We start from the raw sequence: 20,796 nt of genomic DNA, 5'->3' as shown, positions 1-20,796 counted from the left end.
AGATGATGATGTTTGACCACGCAGTTGTTTTGTTTTTGTTTTTGAGGTGATATTTGATTTGGGTAGTTTTTGTTGACTGAGACTTAAGAGGCATACGGTGCGTTTCATTAACTCCCAGGGGACGACAAACACAACACGTTGTTCAGTGACGTCAAAACTCTTGTAGATTTGCTGCCAAAAAAATCTCTTCTAGTTTAAATTTATTAGGAAAATCTTTGGTGGATTAATCTCTTGATGCTCTGGATATTATTGGAAAGTTTCAAAATGCTTTTATTTATGGTAGATTAATCACGGATAATGTAATGTTAGCTTGCTTTTGAATCATTTCATTGGTACCAACAAAATAGTATCAATGAAGCACAAAAATACGGAATTTATTTTTTTCTGCCCCTATCACCAAAAAAAATGATATGTCTGCCCCTAGTTGAAAATCATTGATGTAAATGCCCTTGTTCTTCTTTTAACTTGGCGAACATGTCAATTTTTCCAACCATCATCTGCAAACTTGCAGGCTCTGTCTGAATAACTCTGTGCGTTCTTAATTTATGTTGGCGAGCAAGAATTGTACTCACTTTCAATTGGCGAGCACTTAATTTTTTTTTTTTTTGCACCAGTCCCTTGTTCCATATATAAAATGGCGATCATGCCATTTTAGTTTAATTTTGTTTTTTTTTAAGGAAATTTAATTTTGTTTTTGAAAGAAGGTTCATCTAGTATATAATATAATGTAAACGTTGTGTATTATTTTTTAATGAAATTGCCTGCATTGTATATAAATATTTTTAATGAAAAACAATTAAACATTATTAATAAATAGGTGAGCAAAATGATAATAGTAATAATAATTATATTAAGATAATTCGGAATAAAATACATTACGAAGAAAATCAACTACTGGTGATTAACAGTTGGACAATTTCTGCGAATATGACCGGTCTTGGAACACAATCCACATTTTGTCGGTGCTTTTTCCACAACATCCATTTCAGTCAAGATGCAAGTACTGTTTGGACGACCTTTCTTTAATCTTCGCATGGTTGGATCGTGGCAAAGCTTTGGACCTTCATGTGGGGGCCAATAACTTTTGTCATGGACTACTTCGAACCTTGTGTTATAGATTGCGTATACACTCATTTGTAAACACAGCTGGTATAAGGGTTCGATAATCATGATGAAAACTAGAACACGCGGCTATAACATGAGAGCAAGGCAAATGTAAAGCCTGAAATTTTCCACAGTCACACCACCCTGCTTGTAGGTCTACCTTGAATGTTCCCATCGGTCTTCCCTCCCTATAATTGATTGTTTCACGGACAGAGAAAATATACCTTTGTCTGTCGAATTGATCAACTTGGTGAGTGTTGGACTTAATCACAGATTCTTGAGTCTCCTTCATACAATGATCCGTGAATGGATCACCAGAACCTACCCTTGCATACGCCTTCTGTGCTCTATTGGCAAATAGACACGCCAACCTATAGTAGGTTGATTGGACAAGAGCTGTGACAGGGAGGTTGCGAATTCCCTTATAAATGATGTTCCATGACTCGACAATATTAGTTGTCATATGACCCCATCGTCGACCCCCGTCATGTGCCTGAGTCCATTTTTCTTTGCGTATATTATCGAGCCAAGTTAATGCATGTTTGTTTGCCTCTCGAATTTCATTACGATAGTATTCGAATGAGGGTATGTTCATGGCATGCCTTGCATCTTTTGAAAGAAAATAATCATATATATTAAGTAATTAATATCATATAAAATGCTAAAAAATAAAAATGTTTCATGTTTGTACCCATATTTGAAACTTTATCCTTAAGTTCTCGATCCTTGATCACCCTGAGAAAATTCTGTTGGATGTGCCGAATGCAGAACACATGAGTTGATCCACTTCCGTGCCAGCCATTTTTGGGGTTATTGAATGCGCTTTTTATAGATTCATGTCTATCAAAGATCACGCAAACATCATGTCCTGGTGTCACGTGCTTTCTTAAATTTCTTAAAAAAAAAAAAAACACATCCCTCCTTTTTTCTCACCTTCGACCAACACAAAGGCGATTGAAATTGTCTTGTTGTTTCCATCTTGTGCAACTGCCAACAACAATGTCCCTATGTACTTGTCGTACAACCACGTCCCATCAACGTGGATAACTGGTTTGCTAAATTTAAAACCTTCGATGCAAGGATGGAAAGCCCAAAAGAGACGGTGGAACTTTGTGGTCCTGTCTGGGTTCGGTAAAGTTTTCAAGTCTACGATGGTTCCTGGGTTTGAGTTTTTCATGACCATTAACCATTGTGGAAGTTCTTCAAAAGATTTCTCCTAATTCCCGTAAATAGACTCGACCGCCTTGTTCTTTGCCATCCATGCCTTTCTGTATGTGATTGTGTAATTAAACCTTTCTCGAATATATGCAATAATCATACTAGGCTTAATCGACGCGTCCTTATGCACAAGTGACTTGATGCTCTCGTAAATGACGTTATAGTCAAGCTTGCGGTGATCCTGTGACATTAAAGATGATGCGCAGTTGGGCGGACCAATCATAGTGACAATCTTCCATTTCCCACTCCTTCTACTAAGGGATGCTCGCAATCTAAATATGCACGCTGAATTGGTACATCTAATGACATACCTCGTTTGATCAGATTTCTTTACGTCGTAATCTACTGATTGTTAGACGTTATAATATCTGATCGCGAGCACACAATCTTCTTTGTTGTGAAACTGCATTCCTTCTTCAATACCCCCATCAACTGGAAGTGGAATTACGCCTTCCCTGTCCATGTTTCTTTCAACAAGATCCATATCAAGATCACACATGTGGAGTGGAGGACAATATGCTTCTCTAATACCGTGGCGGAACTGGATCTGGGATTAACTTTGTTTCGTAGACCTCTTTCATGATTGTTTTATCTTGGTTTTTGGGTGTCAAACATTGATTATGTTTGAACCTTTTAAACCGGTGATATCTTATTTTTTCTTGGGAAGGGAAAAAGTAAGCAAAACCCTTGAGAATCGAGGTCCGGGAGTTGTTTTCGCAACGGGAAGGTGTTAGGCACCCATAACGACTATAGTATCCTATAGGAACCGTCTTTAATTTCTACGCGCGCGCTTTATTTTTAAATGCTATTTTGAAAGTGTTTATTAAACCTAAGAATATTCTAAGTGAAGAATTGGAGGGAGAAGAATGTGTTTGAATTTTTATTTTAGTTGAATTGAAGGAATTTTGTTCCTTGCCTACGTACCCGTTTAAGGGATCAAATCCACCGTAGTTCTCTCTCAAAAATATTTTTGTTTTTGTTGGTTGATTTTAAGTTTGAAAATGGGATTTTGAAGAATGAGAGAGAGGCCTTAAGGGCATGAGAATTTAAGAAAAGGTGAGGTGAAATTAGTTATTTGCAAAATATAGTCTAAGTATGATTAAAGTTCATTAAAATTTGATTAAGAAAATAAAAAGGAAAATTACAATGGGATTTTGATCCCAAGGTTTATTAGGAAAAAACATTTGAGTGATATTTGTTCAAGTTTTTTTTTTGGAAAATTGATTTTTCTAAGTATAAAGCCTAAACATTCATCTAAACATACAATCCTAAACATACATCTAAACATGCATATTCTAGCTATATACCTAAAGTGATGTGTGTGCATGTGTCGGTGCTTGTGTCGGTGTACATCGTTAGAGTCCATTATCCTTTACATCATTGGCCTAGATACATTCTATGGCCTCTTTGCCAAGCTACAAACCAATGGTAAAAATATACATCCATCTCCTAGTTATACACATTAATATCATGGAATCTAAATAAATTGCAAGAAGAAAATGCATGAGATTATACTAGAAATAAAACAATGTAGCAAGATAATAAGAAGCTCAAAAGTATCACATCAAGACATAAAGTGGAAATCGAAATATTAAAGCAAGATTAAACGCAAGATATTGTGGAGTGAAAAAGTTTGAAATGCATGGAACTAGAGTTAAATTTTTAAGCTAGGTTGTAAGAATGTTTGATGAGACCATAACCAAAAGATGCATAAAATGATTTTAAAACCCAAATTAACAATAATGCATGCCGTAAAAAAAATGATTCTTGGATTAAGATGCAAGAAAATGTAATCAAAACATATGATAGAGGTGCATGATATAAAAATGTTTTGAACCAAAATGTATGAAACAAGTTTAAAACAACTAAACAAACTGAAAATGATGCATGATATCAGACACAATTTAAATGCTAGAAAGGCACATATGAAATTAAAACGGAACTAAAAAAACATGCAAGAGATTCAAAAGAAATGAGATATGGGGGGTGTATGAGCAGTGCAGGGGGGTACAGAAAGCAAAACTGTAGAGAAGATGAAAACAGCAACAGAAAAAGCAGTTGGGCCTACAAATTTGTGGTGAATCGGTTTAATGGATGATTGTCATGGGTTAACGGGTTAACAAAGGTATGCAGCATAAAACCAAATCAGAAGGAAAAGCAAAATGTAACTTCTCCTTCTTTCCTATCGATTTCTTCTTTCTTTTCTAAACGGCAAAAGGCGCTGTTCATCCCCTTTGTTCTAAAAATCAACTACCAATTAACAGAAGCAAACAGTCCTAACCTTCATCTATTTGTGCAAAACCATACGAACAAGAACTCCGATTCATCTTCTTCGTAAGAAAAAGCCAGAATCCGGCGAAGCTTCGTAACTCCGGCACGGTGGTGGCCGCAGGCACCGCCGCGACAGAGTTTTTGAAAACTCCCTCCGAATCTGAATCCTCCTTCATTTTCAACAACCTTTTTCACGCTAAGGATGAATCTAGTTTTGGAATCCTCGAAGCGAACTTACGAATGCACGAATTCATACATCTTGATTCAAAATCCTAAAAAAGGGAAAGAAACGAGTTACCTTTTGAAGCCTCAGATTCTCCTCTTTCGAATGTGTTCTGGTGCGTTGGATTCGAAATCGTCCTCCTCTGAGCTTGAATTCGCCACTGCCGTATTGTTGTTGAGTTTTTGCTGCTGTTCCTCACGTTCAAGCTTCTTCCTCTTCTTTGCTTTGCGATGTGCGGATTCTGCTTGGACCAATTCAGCTACGTATGATCGTTGGAACAGGAAGAGATTGCTTGCGGATTGTGTGAATTAGCGAAGCAAGAATCATGGAATTGGTGAATTTCTTGGTGGATTAGTGAAGGTTGGTGATGGTGATGAATGTGAGGATGAAGGATTTGCAAGATTGGAGATGAATGTGGCTTGAAGTTTTTGATTATGAAGGTTATGGAGATGAATGTGGTGGTTTTGTGGTGGTTAGAGGTGGTTATGGAGGTTAGGGGGTGATTGAGGAAGGTTTGTTAGGGTGGTGGAGTGGTGGTGATAAAGTAGTTATGGTGGTGGTGATGTTTGTTACGGCTGAAGCAAGAAAAGAGGGGAAAAAAAAGGAAAATTGATTTTATTATTTTTTTTGTGGATTTTTTTGTGGAAAATGATTGAATGAAAATGATTAATTGACTCTTTGACCAATTTATAGGCTAGCTCATTGGCCTTGGACCAATAGGATAGAGACATGTGACACTTGGACTCTAACAAACTTTTGTGGACTAATAGCATTTGGACACGTGGCACTTGGACTTAACACACCTAAAAAGGATTAAAATGCAAATAACAAAAGTACAAGAACAAATATGAAAATTAAAACTAAAATTGAATTGAAAAAGTAAATTGAAAATTAACGTAAAGCGATACGATTAAAAACAACAAAGCAGATTAAAATGAATCAGAAATATTATGTGAAATGACCAAAACGCCCCTAGGGACTAAAATGACTCGAAACGACTCAAATGCAATTTTAAAAATGATTTTTTAACAAGGGATTAAAGCAAGAGTTCATACAAGCGAATTAAAAGACTCAGAGACAATTTTTAGAATTTAAACAGGGTTTTAACACATGAAAAGACTAAAATGCCCCTAGGGGCAAAACTGACTCAAAGTGACTTCAAACGCAATTTTAAAAAATGGATTTTGACATGGAATTGAAATGAAGACTTATTCAAACTATTTGAAAGGACTCAAACAAATTTTTAAAGATTGAAAGAGATTTTATCATGGGAAATGACTAAAATGCCCCTAGGGGCTAAACTGACTAAAAAATGACTCAACTGATATTTTTTGAAATGAATTTTGACATGAGATTGAAACAAGGACTTATACAAACCAATTAAAAAGACTCAAACAATTTTCAAGGATTAAAATGAGTTGAACGCAGGAAATGACTAAAATACCCTTCTATGTGAATTTTGCAAGTAATATTGAAATAAAATGCAGAGAAAAATGCAACTTGATCAGAGACATATCAAATGACTTATAATGCAAGAAAAGAAGAATTGAATAAGTATTTTTAGGTCCAAAATTATGGTATGACAATGATACGTCCTGGTCTGGTGTTTAGAGGGGTAAAATCTTCTAGGCGCGGTTTGTAAGAATAAGGCGCATATGGCCGCCTTTCTGTTCTTCTGTAGGGGGCTCGGTCCTTGTTTGCTGATGGTTGATAACCTCGCCGCTCCGTGTTATTGGACGCACATTCCTTGACATCCATTGCTTTCTTTTCTGCGTTGCTTTCTTCGCCCTTGATGTAACAATCCTCCCTGGCGATTATATCTTCCATGGAATCAGCGGGTTTTTGAGCCAGGGATTCATTAAACTGGCACGCCCTTAATCCGTTCTGGAAAGCTCCTACCAAAACTTCCTGATTGGGGTTGATTACTTTTATGGTTGTGTCGTTGAACCTTGCTAGGTAGTCTCGGAGAGATTCACTATGTCCTTGGCGCACGTTGAAAAGGCTGGTTGCGGGAACCTTCCGATGGCGACTTGCAGAGAATTGTTGGATGAGTTTTCTTGTCATGTCTTGGTAACTGAGAATAGAGAATTGTGGGAGGTTCATATACCAACGCAGGGCGGCGTCAGACAGGGTATCAGCTAACAGTTTGCATTTGAGGGAGTCTCGGGCTCCAACTACGGCCATGCGGGTGTTGAAAGCTGTCACATGCTCCATGGGGTCACTCTTTCCGTCGAACGCTGAGAGGTGCGGTGGTTTGAAGTTCTCTGGTACTGGCGCCCCCCATATTTCGGCGGATAAGGGCTGCGGCTCTGGATCATCCATCTCGTCGTGATAGGATTCATCTTTTTCCTCTTGCTGTTTCTGTTGTATAGTTTCCATTGAGGCTTGTCAGGCTTCATTATGTTCTTTCAGCTGGGCGAGTTGGGTTCACAAGGATTCCAACTCTTCTGGTGTTGCCATGGTGGCGGGTCTTTCTCTAAATCGTACGTGAGGTGCGATCTAGGTTGGTTGAGAAAAAGAAGGTTGTGGCTCTGAATCGCAAGGAGGACTTACGATTCAGAAGTTCAAATTTAGGGTTTCCAAATCGTGATTCAGAAACGTGGTCAAGGCTAGTTTTACCTTTTCCCACAGACGGCGCCAACTGTACTTGCAAAAAGTACGGTAAGGGATTCTAGGGTTAAGAATCGTATGCTAGGGTTTAAACTGATGATTAATTGCCTTGAGAATGATCTCAAGAGTAGTATTTATAGCCTACTATGGGCTTGGGTTTCGGTTGCTTGGTTCCCAAGCAACAGGGGCATTTGTGTATTTTAGGCGGTTTCTATAGGTTTCTAGAAGCTTAGAAGGGCGGTGCCTCAAGGCGAGCGCGCCAGAGTCTCAGGAGCCCTTCTGAAGGTCTTAGAGCCTTATTGGAGGGCTTCTAAGCCTTTAGGAATATTATGACGGTTAACAATGTTTCATTTTAATGTATTTTTGTTTAATGTTTAATAAAAAAAATTATTTTAGGTTGTTTTTTTAAAATTCAAGAAATTTGGTATTTTTAATAAAAAAAATGTAAAACTGCAAAAAAAAAAAATTACAAAATAGGCATGTTCGCATTTTTAAAAGTAGACCGAAAAAAAAATGGCCTTGCTCGCCATTTCAAAGAAATAGCAAGAAAAAAATACTTAAAAAATCATGTATGAGCCACCTTTAAAAACTATCTCACCTAAATTTAAAGATAAAAGGGAAATTATAACTATAATGGCATGGTCGCCATTTTATATATGGAACAAGGGCCTGGTGCAAGAAAAAAAAATTAAGTGCTCGCCAATTGAAAGTGAGTACAAGAAAAAAAAACTTAAAAAATTCTTGCTCGCCAACATAAATTAAGAACGCACAGAGTTATTCAGACAGAGCCTGCAAAGCCTGCAAGTTTGCAGAGGATGGTTGAAAAAATTGACATGTTCGCCAAGTTAAAAGAAGAACAAGGGTATTTACAACAATAATTTTCAACTAGGGGCAGACATATCATTTTTTTTTTTGATAGGGGCAGGAAAAACAAAATTTCCAAAAATACTGCTTTTAATTTCTGATAATTACCTTTTTATCCTCCAATCATTTCTATATTACCATTTTATTTATTTATTTTGAAAAGTTAGTTATAAACAACTTACAATGACAAAACTTTAAGAAAATACATTTTTATCCTCCAATCATTTACACTAATAATTAAACTCAAATACCTTTTAGAAAATGATTCTAATACTTCTATGATACATATACACATCGTAGCAGTATAGTACCAGTATCTAATCTTCTATCTGATATGCATCCTACACAGTTACCTTCCCAAATTTTTAAGTATTTGAGTTTGATAGTCCCACAGACAATGTTTTGGGCATCCGCATCTCCAAAGTGTAAACCATCGAGATTAGAGGTTTAATAATCCCAGCAGGCCTAAAGAAAGTATAAGACGAGGCAGCTTTTTTTTCCACCTGATCTCAATGTGTTTGGAAAAATACTATTCTGAAAATAAATACAATTTTTTCTTGACACATGAATTGAATGGACCTTAAGATGATGTAGTGGCAAAGAATCCATAGATTGTACCTTTCTGTTAGCAACAATCATGTAAAAAGAAGATTGTAAAATTACTCATAACTCTAAAATGCAATTAGAACACGTACTTCGAAAAACTAAAAGAATGACGATGTGGACAATTGACAGTGGTCCCCCCTGAATGCCACTACACACTGTCTACCCCACATAGTTGCCGACGTCTTCGGTGCGCAACTGTTAACTTGAAGGATGTCAAAACTCTCATATATGTTAGATCAAGATCTATGTGAGATTCCATAAACCTTCTTTGAAAAATGTTTAAGAGGTTGCAACATTGAGGTTGTTGGTATCTAAGATGTGTTGGGATTGGAGGGAGACAATATGAATGAGACTGTGGAGGGAATTGGAGGAGGAGAAATGATTGTGGGGAATTTGTCTAGTGTGGATGCTCCATATTAACATCAACAAACCTATTTGATCTGACATTGCATATGGTGGTCCATGCTATAACTTCCATCTTCGAATTGAATAGTTATGCTGTCTAATAGAATACTATATCTACATTATTTTAGTATAATTGATCTCCAAAGTACAAAGGTATACTTAGGAACACTTATACAAATTAAAAAGCATATGATTCCATACCCACTGGTCATTTAAAATAAACTAATCTTAATAAGACAATTTTTCCATCAAAATCAAACCTATTATATATGAAATGTTTTAGCAAGAATCTGTATCTTAATCACTTTTAGAGAGAGTTGTCTAAAAAAAATCATTTTCCATAAAATTGAGCTACTCACTACTGGCAGCAACTTAAGGTAAACTCGAACCTTTTTCTATTGGGTGCAAGTGAACCAAAACCATTACTCTCTCAATTATATTATTGAAGATATAACAGCTTATGTTACTTGATAAGATTTATTTTTTGTCTAACATGATGTATGTGTATTAGATAATTACAAGCATATTACTACATGAAAAGTTGTTGATTTGTTTGGTACTGGGATAAAAAAAAGTGAGGCGGACAGGTTTCACACACAGGTCCTGAGTGCAATGCACCTGTAATCAAACAATGATAGTCAACTATGTTGTCCCCATTCCTTTTCTGGTTTTAAAGCTCAATGTCTCCCCCTTCTTCAGTTTCTACTTAGATGTGTTATTTAGACCCACAAAAGTTGGACACCACATTATAAAATACAATTCCAATGTGTGTGATGTCAGTCTAGAAGAGAGAAATAAGCAATGTAAAAGTTACGTTGTTGATGTCGGATTTTGTGTTAGAAAAACATTTTGGTTCTATTTGCACCAGCATTTGTCGCCACTCATTTTACCCATGTACTTAGTTTTTTTTATTACTTATTAGTTGTTGAAAATATCAGTAATAGTATCTGAGTTAGGGGATTTTCTTCCTTAGAATACCAGCAAAACAACAACCATTAACCGACAATAATGCAAAACAGCTAACTGAACCATCAGCTAAACAACCTATTTTAGTCTCTCAAACACACAAAACCAAATCATATCAAACACATCAAGGCTTCAATATGCCAAACCTCTTATTTCTTTGCCTAACTATCACTATTTGTTTTTCCATTTTTCATACCAATTACCTTGTACAATCCCTCACTTCACCGTCAGACATTGAAGCTCTCAAAGCATTCAAAGCTTCAATCAAACCCTCATCCATCACACCATGGTCATGTATAGCATCATGGAACTTCACCATTGATCCATGCTCACACCCTCGTCGCGCTTACTTCTTATGTGGATTCACCTGCACCACAGATTCCACACACATCAACCAAATCACACTAGACCCTGCAAGCTACTCAGGCTCACTCACACCACTCATCTCTAAATTCACCCAACTCATCACACTAGACCTCTCTGACAACAACTTCTTTGGCTCAATTCCTTCTTCAATCTCTTCCCTTTCCAACCTCAAAACCTTAACTCTCCGATCTAATACCTTCTCTGGTCCAATCCCTCCTTCCATAACCACACTCAAATCCCTTGAATCTCTTGATCTTTCACATAATTCACTATCAGGGTCTCTCCCAAACTCCTTGAATTCACTCACAAATCTTCACAGAATCGATTTGAGCTTCAATAAACTCACCGGTTTGATCCCGAAACTACCACCCAATTTACTAGAACTCGCAATCAAGTCAAATTCTTTATCCGGGCCTCTTCAAAAAACAACCTTTGAAGGATCAAACCAATTAGAAGTGGTGGAGCTCAGCGAGAATGCTCTCACCGGAACAATTGAATCATGGTTCTTGCTTTTGTCATCACTGCAACAAGTGAACTTGGCAAACAACAGTTTCACGGGGATTCAGATCTCAAAACCCGCACGTGGTGGAGGAAGCAATCTCGTGGCATTGAACCTAGGATTTAACAGAATCCAAGGTTATGCGCCCGCGAATCTCGCTGCATATCCATTGCTGTCGTTTTTGTCGATTCGTCACAACTCACTACGTGGCAATATACCATTGGAGTACGGACAAATCAAGAGTATGAAGAAGTTGTACTTGGATGGAAACTTCTTTGACGGAAAGCCGCCGCCGGCGTTGTTGGCAGCCGGAGCTACGGTTTCCGGTAGCTTGGGAGATAATTGCCTACAGGTATGTCCAGTTTCTTCACAGATGTGCGCGCCGGCACAGAAACCCAGCTCCGTTTGCAAACGAGGTTATCGTGGAAGAACATAGACCACCGTGGTTTGTGTGGTTAACGTAACAGTTGAAATATAAATAGATTTCAATTTTCTGTTATTTTTAATGTTCTTTGTATAACTGCATTAATACTCTTGGTAGTTACTAGTAAATAAATAAATAAATAAATAAATAAATATTGGGTTAATTTGAAGTTCGACTACGACTAGAGATTATAGACATCAAATAAGTAAACTGTAAAATTATCTGTTAGATGCAATTATGTGGCATGATCTTTTTTAGAGATTTGGCATGAAGTCTTTGTATATGTGAGTTTAAGGATGTGAGGAAAAAAAAAAGACGACATTTTTTGACAAAAATAAACGATATTTATTTATTTAATTAAATTGATGTGCGCAAGTTAAGATACGCTGCGTGACAAGATACGCTGCGTGACTTAAGTCACGCATAGTGACTTAACTCACTTTTTTTAATTTATTTACTATATTCAAATTATTTTATTTACTTTATTCTAATTTATTTTATTGACTTTATTCTAATTTATTTGTTCACTTTATTTTAATTTATTTATTTTCTAAATTATTTGTTCACTTTATTCTAATTTATTTACTTTATTAAAATTAATTTATTTACGTATTTATTTATGAACTTAAAATAAATATTGATTAAAAATTTATTCATTAAATAAATATAAATATAAATAAAAGGAAATGAACGAAATTAGTACTGATACAGTAAAAATTCAAAGTCCATAACAACAAAAGAAATGAAAATAAAAATAAACTCATAGCTTCCATGTTTATGGTATAAAACGGCAAAATATATACACTTATAAATATGATTATATTCAAATTTTTAAAATACTCGTGTCTTTGAATTTGCAACGCTTATGACACCAAAGATAAAAAAAATGACATTATTAACTACTCCCTATCTTCCAATTAGAAGATTACTTACAAAATTTCTGTCCTTTTTTGACAAAAAATTTCTCTGTCCTTAAATATATAAGATACTTTACAAATTTTTCCATGCATTTATTATTCATTTTTCAAATATATCCATTATCAATACTATGAATTACATTGAACGTTTGGGGGAATGTATTGGATTAGGATTATAAGAGATTTTAAAAGACTTTTTAATTATGAAAAGTCTTGTGGTATTCAATCAAGACTCTTTGTCATTTTTAAAAAAGTATCAAGACTTTTCATCACTTAAAAAAAGTCTTGTGATATTCAAAATCATTCAAATTTCGAAAGATTGTTTAATAAATTAGATTTTGATGGATTTTGTGGGATTTTCTAGTGAAATTTTAGCAAGAAAAAGTCTTTCATGATAACATGAGATTTCTTGGGATTGTTTTTTCTTTTGAAATTTTACTATCTATCTCTTCTCCCTTCTCCCATCTCCTCTCTCTCTCTCTCTCTCTCTCTCTCTCTCTCTCTCTCTCTCCCTTCTCTCTCTCTCTCTCTCTCTCTCTCTCTCTCTCTCTCTACCCTCTTCCCCCCTCTCTCCCTCTCTCTATCTCTCGTAAAAAATAAGAGTTTGTATTGAGAATATTATGATAGAGAGTGTGTTATAATCATTTCTTTTCAATGAGTCATTCAAATTCATAAAATCTTTTGAAATCTTATAAATCCATAAAATCATTTCAAATCTTTTAAAATCTTATTATGTAAATCCATTGAAATCCAAATTGTAAATCCTTTTTTTTTAAAATCCTAATAATCTTTTAAAATCATGAAAGTCATTTAAATCATACAAAGTCTTTTAAAATCTTTGAGACTTTTTTTAAGCAAAAATTGTCCTTTAAAATCCTAATCTAATACACCCACCATATACTAATGATAACTTAGTAATAATCACACATATTTTAGACAAATTTATTTTTTCAACAACTTTTTTTAATAAATTTAATTTTTGTAAATGTTTATATATTAATATTAATTAGAGACGGAGGGAGTATGTATTGGTGGCGTAACTTTTAGAAATACACACATCTAACTATTTTTGGTTGTGGGTAGATTTCTTTAATGATATGCAAGATATGCACCATCGACCAAAATTTTAATTTTGATTTGTCCTATTATGAGATATTAGCTCAGTTTGCTAAACCAATACCCTTTAATTTATATTTTATATTGATATATTTCTTTTTATCAAAAGGAAAGGAAAGGAAAGACAAGAAAAAAAATGAAAACGATATTGAACATCGATGGCATAAACCAAAAGAGTTAGCTAACACCTAAGACTATCCCCAATGATGAAATCTTAACCATTTAAGACTGGTACATAAAGATCCGTTTAAGTACTCAAAATTGAAGGATTAAGATTGATAGACACCCTTTTAAACCACACCCCCATTGTACCACACTTACGTGGCAAAGTTTTTTGTCTCATTCCATTTCCAACCCAACAATAAAATAAAAAGAAAATAAAAAACAAAAACAGATTATCTCTCTCTCTCTCTCTCTCTCTCTTCTCTCTCCCTTCTCATTCCCCACGGAGCACCACCTTTTTCCTCCATCACTACCACCCCTCTTTCCCCATCCTTGTGCCTCATCCCCCTTCTGTCGTCTTCTTTCTCACTCACCACTACCACCGCGATTGCTCCACTGATCACACCCTCTTCCCTCCCCCGTAGTCCTCATCATTTTCCTCTGTCGTTCATCCTTTAACACAACAACAACATATCCACCATTGAATCTTTCCAGATCCGTTGTTTTACGATGGTGGGAGGATGGAGGTCGCTGGCTACGACGATGTTCTCCAGATCTGAACAGGGGGTGGGCGACGGTGGTGATGGTGACGGATGTGAGGAAGAGAGAACAGGAAGTTGAGGGGGAAACAAATGACAGAGGGTTTCCGACGGAGGGGGCGGCTGAAGGTGGAGGTCTGAGGTGAGGGGAGAGGGGGAATAGAGAGTCAGAGAAGATAGGGAAATAAATGAAGAGATGTGAGTAGAGAGGTAGAGGTCTGATGGTGATGGTTGTTAATAGGTTGGTGGTGGTCCGTGAGGAAAAGAAAGAGAGAAAATAGGGTGAAAAAATTGATGACTCTATTGGACAAAAACACCCCTTAATTTTTTAAATGGACAAAACTGCTCTCATAATAATTAATAAAAAATGCCATATTGGAGTGGTACAATGATGCCACCTAAGTATGTCTATATATTACCACTCAAATTGAAGGCCTCTATTGTGGATGCTCTAAAGGCCAACATCACAAGTCTTCCTTCTTTTTGATTCCTTAGTATTATTATTTTATAATTATCCTTTATTTTTTATGAAATAATAATTGATAATTTAGAGTTCGATAAAAATTAAATAAAATCTAATAAAAAATTATTTCATTCAAAAATTTGGAATGACCGACTTAACTCATAAATTTCGATCACTTTTTTCTTCTTCTTACATGCAAACCACATTTTCTTTTACAGAAGACAAACTATATGTTTTTTTTTTTTTTTTATCATTTAAAAATAAAAATAAAAAACGATAAAAAAAAAGTGAGACTTTTAAACGGGTAGAACCCTAATTCACACCAGCAGCAGAAAAGCCTCTCGTCCTCCTTCCCTGCGACCTGCGTCGCCCTCGTTTCTCTGTTCACAGGTATGTTCTTCTGTTTCTTCCCTTCTTATTTCCTTTTGGGTTTCACTTCTTGTTTTGTTGCTTCTGATTTATGCTTTTGAAGTTTAAATTCAGCTTGTGTTTGTTTTGTAATAGGATTCCGCTTTCTTCATACTCTAAGTTTTATCTTATCGCAATGGGGAAGACAAATACAAGGTTAATCACTTTTCACTTCCCAAAATCAAAGTTACTTCCTATCCTACTGCTTCCCATTTATGCAAATCTGATTCCGAGTTTCTCATGTGTGTGCAGGTCAGATTCATCGGATTCAAAGTCCGATCGCAAGTTCGATAAGAAGCTTCAATTCTATACCAGTAAGTTTGGGCCATCAAGTTTTTTCGAATTACAACATTATAATTTCTGCTCATTGCTTTTCCTAATGACAAAACAGTTGAATTTATTATTATTGAGAAAATAAATTAAAACGCAATTGCTGAGGTACTGGTTTTGTATAAGGAGTCCTATGTGTTTATGTCTTACTCACATGTGTATGAAGTTTATCGTTGATGGTTTGGTGCATGTTACACAAGTCTGTCTACTGTCTAGATTATAACTCTTCTGTTTTTGCAGAGGTGAAAACTGCTGTTGCTTCTTTGACCGCCACAAAGTCTATTTCGAAGGTAAGAATCTCATTGTCAGCCGAGGCTACGGTTAATGACTAATTAACTTCATTATGCTGGGTATTAGAAATCATTGATTGGGAATTGATGTTAAAATTTTATCTTGTTCACGGACATGTTCCAGTACTTTCTTGTTCATTATGCTTGCTGGGTATTAGAAATCATTGACTGTGAATCGAGTTTGCTATGTTTTCCAACAACTTCAGATTAGGACAAGGCATTTTGTCATTATTAATACTTTCCTGCCTGCTCTGATAGTCATATCTTATCTAAATGTTCATGTGATTTAACGAGTTGGACCAAAATTTGGTTTATGATAGAACATTATGGCGTAATTTGACCCATGTAGTCGACCCCACTTAGCGGGAAAAGGCTTGATTATTGCTGTTTGTTGTAGTTGTTGTATGTTTATGCTACCGTGTTTAAATGCTAAATCTTGATGATAGATTGTGTATGTGATTGATGCATTAGTATAATTTTGTGGCAGTTCCCATTTGATATTAAATTACAACTCACTTGGTAGAATTGATGCTAACTGGGCAAAGTAGTACACTTTTTTTTTCTTCTCTTGCTCTTGAAAAGAATACAGTGTCATACTCATAGTAAACTTGCAGTGATATCCGACCTGAAGCTTAACAGTACTTTGTATGTTTTAGAGCCAATTTTGATAAATATTTCAAGAGGCATTCATGAAAGAAATATTAAAAGAATCTTGCAATAAGTTGAAATTAGATCATACCTCTCAATTTTTTCAAAAGTTCTCTCATTTAATCTGTCCATAAACACTTAAAAACATCTTAGGAGCAAGGACCTTTTCATAAGTGAAGAGCTATAACTTTATTTTAATTGGAAAACCTCTATCAGTTAAGATCTAATCCAAATCAGAACATACTAATTATCTCGAATATTTTGTATACAAGTCTTTATCGAGAATGTCCTTATCGCACAATTTCTATATATTTATACCAACTGAACCAAGGTTCTTTTCGATATGTATGACATTCAAATTTTATGTGCAAACCTCGAGGTTCTTTTCGATATGTATGACATTCAAATTTTATGTGCAAACCTCGAGTGTTATTGATTTTCTGAAGATGTTGTATTCTGGCAGAATCAGAGAAAACATCAAAGGCGGCAGAAAAAATTGAAAGCATATAACCTCTCTTCACTCTTGGATACACTTCCGGAGTTGACGGCACCACAAAAACCATGCAATGAGGATAACTTCAAGGTCAATTGTAAAACTAGACAGAAATTAGTGTGAGTATTTTTCTATCATATTCAATAATTATATTGCATCTATACATTTGATATGTAAAATAGTATTTATGACCCTTGGTAATTATTCATCAGATTGAAGGAAGGACAACGATTGTGTGAGCTTTTTAAGAATGATTCATTCCAAGTGAATCCCTTGGCTGCCATTCATCAACACTTAAGGAGCACACAACCAGAACCAGTAGTAGAGAAACAACAACCCAAGAAAAAAGCGAATGTAAATGGGTCGAAAAAGAGGAAGAAGAAATCAAAAGCTGGGGCTGGACTTAAGTCTATGGATATATAATACCTCCTGCATGGATGCTATTATGGTCCCTTTTTTAAAGTTCTTCATATAAGTGTACTACTTAATGTGCATCTTAAGGTTATTAAAGCATAGTCTACAGGGACAATGACCATGGTAGTTGGTCGCTGTTTTTACATTGGTATCCATTGAATAAGTTGACCACCTGCTGAGCATAGCAAACGTATGAAACTAACCACATATGTAATCAACTCTTAATGAATATTCAATGGTTCTTCATAAGAAGAAAAATGAAAGGTTAGAATTGTGACTAGTGATTAACATCAATTGCATCTACATCTGTAGGTTAATATTTGATTATTGTATACAAGGTTTAGATTGTTTGGATTCATGGTGGAAACTGGCATCCCAATTCCATTAAGACGTCAAAATTGTGAAGCTATAAATGGCAGCATTCGGATTGCTGCATGTTTGGTAAAAAGAAAGCACCATGTAGCTGGGGCACGATTGTGTCATGCTTCCTGTTCCAACTTAATTTTATGCAATGGGGTAACATAACATGATACAAAAAATAAACATTGATTTGGATTCATCCAATTAAGGCTTCCAAAAATGTAACATGATTAATGATGCCAATTCTTTTCCCCAAGAATAATATTACAAGAAAATTGTGATAAAATGTTGCTTGAAAAAATGAATCTCCATTTGAAACTACAGAATTTACATCAAACACAACCAGCCTAAATATTTAATCAGTTCTCTGAGGCTGACTGGAAGATGAAAACTGCTGTCAAGACACCCACCAGTCCTGTTACGGCCAAGGCAACTGTAGGCAGTGGACTTGTGAGTCCAAAGTTCTGCAAAGTCAAAGTACAAGAATATTGTTATTCTTTCGCAATTCTGCTTATAATAACTAGCTAAACTGAGTGATTAGAGAGGTTGAGATGAGTAAGGAGTGTCAAAATCAAAACATAATAAAGTTCGTTATGGTTTCAACGCGTTGAAACTTGCACTCACTTGGAAGTTTCTACTTTACTTTTTTAGATGCATCAGAGATTCAGAAAGTTATATGAACCTATATATCACTACACCAACTCAATAGCTTAAAAGATCATGAACAGACACATAGCTTAACTTTACAACTAGATACCATTCACACTATAAAGTAAAGGAGAAAGGAAGATTACCATATTGCAGCTAAAATATCAAAGCAAACATTTGAGTTTTGACAAATGGGGGTGATAGAAAGAAAGACATATAAGCCAATTATCAATCATTTGATGGAAATTATAATTTGTTTCATGACTCAAGATTGAAGACAAGTGATTGCAGTCTAAGTCATGCATAAAGTAACTCAAAGTTTACGTTATGGTGTGCAGTATTACCTCTAGGAGTCCCTTTCCAGAAGTAATTTCAACAGTAATGGCTACTGCAAAACCAACCATGGCTACCCGGCCAAGCCATACATCCAAACCGTTCCCATCCTTGGTGTTTTGCTCACATCTTATCGAAACTGGCATTGCTTTGCATGCTGCCTTCCTTTTATGATTGCTCCGGATCACTATAGACAAGTCAAACAATACTTAGCTTCCTAACTAGAATCTTATTTCAACAATACTTTAGTTCCACCTTCCCCGAAGCAGCATCATAGATTAACTTCATAGACTTAGGGGTTAAAGTACAAATCTCAAGTATACAAACGATACAACAAAAACAAAAGCCGCGTCTTATTGTATAAGATTAAAGTATAAACCAAACGATGCTATAATATAATATCCAAATGTGAATAAACCCGAATTAAAATGAGTGTCATTTAGGATTGTTGCCAAGAACTAAGCAGGCAATAATATTGAATAGAGGAAGAGAAAAAAATAACAGCCAAAAACAAAGAACTCAGTCATATTGTAAGATTATGACAGAAAAAAAAAAAAACAGCTTCAATATTTTCAGATAGTATGAGCATTAGCACTACCATTTCTCACAGTTGCTTCAAATTAGTTAGCTCACAAGCTTCACTTGCTCGGTCTATCTAAATTAAGAAGCTTTAGCTTATAACACAAATACTAATCTTTTCGTCTATATGAATATGCAGATTTTGCAATAGACTGAGATAAACCTATAGAATATAGATCATTTATTTTTTATATAAAATATTAAGTGTAGCTAATATCAAGTCTAGTATCCAAAAGTAGTACTAATTACTAGCAAAGGAAGTTATGTAGACTATAGTTACCCTCATACTACAAAATGAAATTCTAAAAGCCAATATATAATATCGGTAGTCTACACTGCATATCAAGTAGAACATATGATAAAGAATTAAGAAGTAACTCCTTTCAAAAAATTAATAATAATAAGAAATGACAAGAATTAGAAATGTTACTTAGTGGGGAACCAGTTGCAAAGGATGCTCTAGCAGGAACCAGACTTGGTTTAGGAAATTGAGCAGAGGTTGCAGGGTTGTTTCTTGTTGTGAAAACACGTGCATCTGCAACACAGTTAATTTAGTTAAATTGAGTGCTACAATAGAAATGGAACAGAGGGTTAAGAGTTATGGGTTACCTCGAAGAGAGACAGAAAGAGAAGCAGAGGTTTGAGCTTGAGCAAGTGCCATGGTTGACGAAGTAGTTTATTGTAACAATCAAATTGCAATCCTTATTCCTTATTATCTTTACCTATTCTTTTGAACAACGGATGATGAAACATGGCCATTCATATCTCTGACTCATCAACGCTAACGTGGCTTCTTGATTGTTTTTCTTCATGTTACAAGCAAAATATCTTTTATTGTTACTACCACATTAGAAAAACCTATTCTCTAGTGCGAAACAAATTTTTTTAGTTAGGTTCAAACTTCAGACACTTTACTTATTTATTTTGGATGATTTTTTAGTTACCAGGATATTTGACAACAAAAAAAATTGATATCTCCAAAGAAAATAGAATTTTCTTCAATCCCCTCTTTTGAAGTGAAATGGTAATATTAGACCTTTTTAACAATTGTTTGAGGAGCACTTTTTACCATTTTTCTTCAAAGAGTGAGGCTTGAAGAATTCTATTTCACTTCTTTTAAAGTGAAATGGTAATATTAAATACTAAAAGACCTCACTCTTTGAAGAAAAATGGTAAGAAGTGCTCCTTTAATAATTCTTAAGGAAGATAAAAAGGAAAAGAAAAGAAAGTTTTACCTAAAAAATGAGGTTTTTTAGACATTTGAAGAATTAAGCATCTAACTTTTAATGCAATAATATTTATTGCTCCGATCATAATTATATAAAAAAAAAATCACTTTGTAAATTTAATAAATTATTTAATGATGATCTAACAATAATTTAGTTTATAATAATGACGGACGGGAGTAAATAGTTTCTTAGTGGAAAATAAAGCTTATATTTGTCCCTAACTTTAACTTAGGTTAATATCATCACTTCGATAATATTAAAGCTTATTTTTTTTCCCTTCATTTCCGAAACTAATTCTATTGGTTAGCATC

At 35.1% G+C, this 20,796-nt stretch overlaps 4 protein-coding genes across 4 annotated transcripts; 2 read left to right on the top strand and 2 right to left on the bottom strand.

Moving 5' to 3' along the window:
* Window positions 1-1,111: 1,111 nt before the first annotated feature.
* Window positions 1,112-2,287, bottom strand: LOC146958905 (uncharacterized). The gene is made up of 2 exons (XM_085752764.1): window positions 2,038-2,287; window positions 1,112-1,713 (listed from the first exon to the last, which is right to left on the bottom strand). Exons 1-2 carry the CDS (start codon window positions 2,285-2,287, stop codon window positions 1,112-1,114), a joined length of 852 nt encoding a protein of 283 aa, XP_085608890.1.
* A 6,607-nt stretch (window positions 2,288-8,894) lies between these two features.
* LOC146958904 (Leucine-rich repeat (LRR) family protein) lies at window positions 8,895-11,828 on the top strand. The gene has a single exon (XM_085740407.1). The coding sequence runs from the start codon at window positions 10,405-10,407 to the stop codon at window positions 11,566-11,568; it is 1,164 nt and encodes a 387-aa protein (XP_085596533.1). The 5' UTR covers window positions 8,895-10,404; the 3' UTR covers window positions 11,569-11,828.
* Window positions 11,829-13,981: 2,153 nt separating this feature from the next.
* LOC146958903 (ribosome biogenesis protein) lies at window positions 13,982-17,630 on the top strand. The gene is made up of 6 exons (XM_085740405.1): window positions 13,982-15,143; window positions 15,258-15,317; window positions 15,414-15,475; window positions 15,732-15,781; window positions 16,893-17,041; window positions 17,135-17,630. The coding sequence occupies exons 2-6, from the start codon at window positions 15,298-15,300 to the stop codon at window positions 17,343-17,345; spliced, it is 492 nt and encodes a 163-aa protein (XP_085596531.1). The 5' UTR covers window positions 13,982-15,143; window positions 15,258-15,297; the 3' UTR covers window positions 17,346-17,630.
* A 236-nt stretch (window positions 17,631-17,866) lies between these two features.
* On the bottom strand, window positions 17,867-19,960 carry LOC146958902 (stress enhanced protein 1). The gene is made up of 4 exons (XM_085740406.1): window positions 19,866-19,960; window positions 19,687-19,791; window positions 18,689-18,864; window positions 17,867-18,160 (listed from the first exon to the last, which is right to left on the bottom strand). The coding sequence occupies exons 1-4, from the start codon at window positions 19,915-19,917 to the stop codon at window positions 18,056-18,058; spliced, it is 438 nt and encodes a 145-aa protein (XP_085596532.1). The 5' UTR covers window positions 19,918-19,960; the 3' UTR covers window positions 17,867-18,055.
* Between the last annotated feature and the right edge of the window lie 836 nt (window positions 19,961-20,796).

Source organism: Medicago sativa, chromosome 1 (genome assembly GCF_051527215.1).
Source record: "Medicago sativa cultivar Bolivia chromosome 1, Bolivia_mono, whole genome shotgun sequence".
NCBI classification, from domain to species: domain Eukaryota; kingdom Viridiplantae; phylum Streptophyta; class Magnoliopsida; order Fabales; family Fabaceae; genus Medicago; species Medicago sativa.
The sequence above is the reverse complement of the archived record's forward strand: the minus strand, read 5'-3'. Positions and strand labels throughout refer to the sequence as shown.

Bases quoted from the DNA above. Each gene is read 5' to 3' on its own strand.
- LOC146958905 (XM_085752764.1), bottom strand. From the start codon at position 2,287: ATGGTCATGAAAAACTCAAACCCAGGAACCATCGTAGACTTGAAAACT. The intron at 1,714-2,037 runs GTGAGAAAAAAG...TTCTTTCAAAAG, and splicing joins CGCCTTTGTGTTGGTCGAAG to ATGCAAGGCATGCCATGAAC.
- LOC146958904 (XM_085740407.1), top strand. From the start codon at position 10,405: ATGCCAAACCTCTTATTTCTTTGCCTAACTATCACTATTTGTTTTTCC.
- LOC146958903 (XM_085740405.1), top strand. From the start codon at position 15,298: ATGGGGAAGACAAATACAAG. The intron at 15,476-15,731 runs GTAAGTTTGGGC...CTGTTTTTGCAG, and splicing joins GAAGCTTCAATTCTATACCA to AGGTGAAAACTGCTGTTGCT. The intron at 17,042-17,134 runs GTGAGTATTTTT...ATTATTCATCAG, and splicing joins AAAACTAGACAGAAATTAGT to ATTGAAGGAAGGACAACGAT.
- LOC146958902 (XM_085740406.1), bottom strand. From the start codon at position 19,917: ATGGCACTTGCTCAAGCTCAAACCTCTGCTTCTCTTTCTGTCTCTCTT. The intron at 19,792-19,865 runs GTAACCCATAAC...ACTGTGTTGCAG, and splicing joins TCTTTCTGTCTCTCTTCGAG to ATGCACGTGTTTTCACAACA. The intron at 18,865-19,686 runs GTAACATTTCTA...ACTTGTCTATAG, and splicing joins TGCAACTGGTTCCCCACTAA to TGATCCGGAGCAATCATAAA.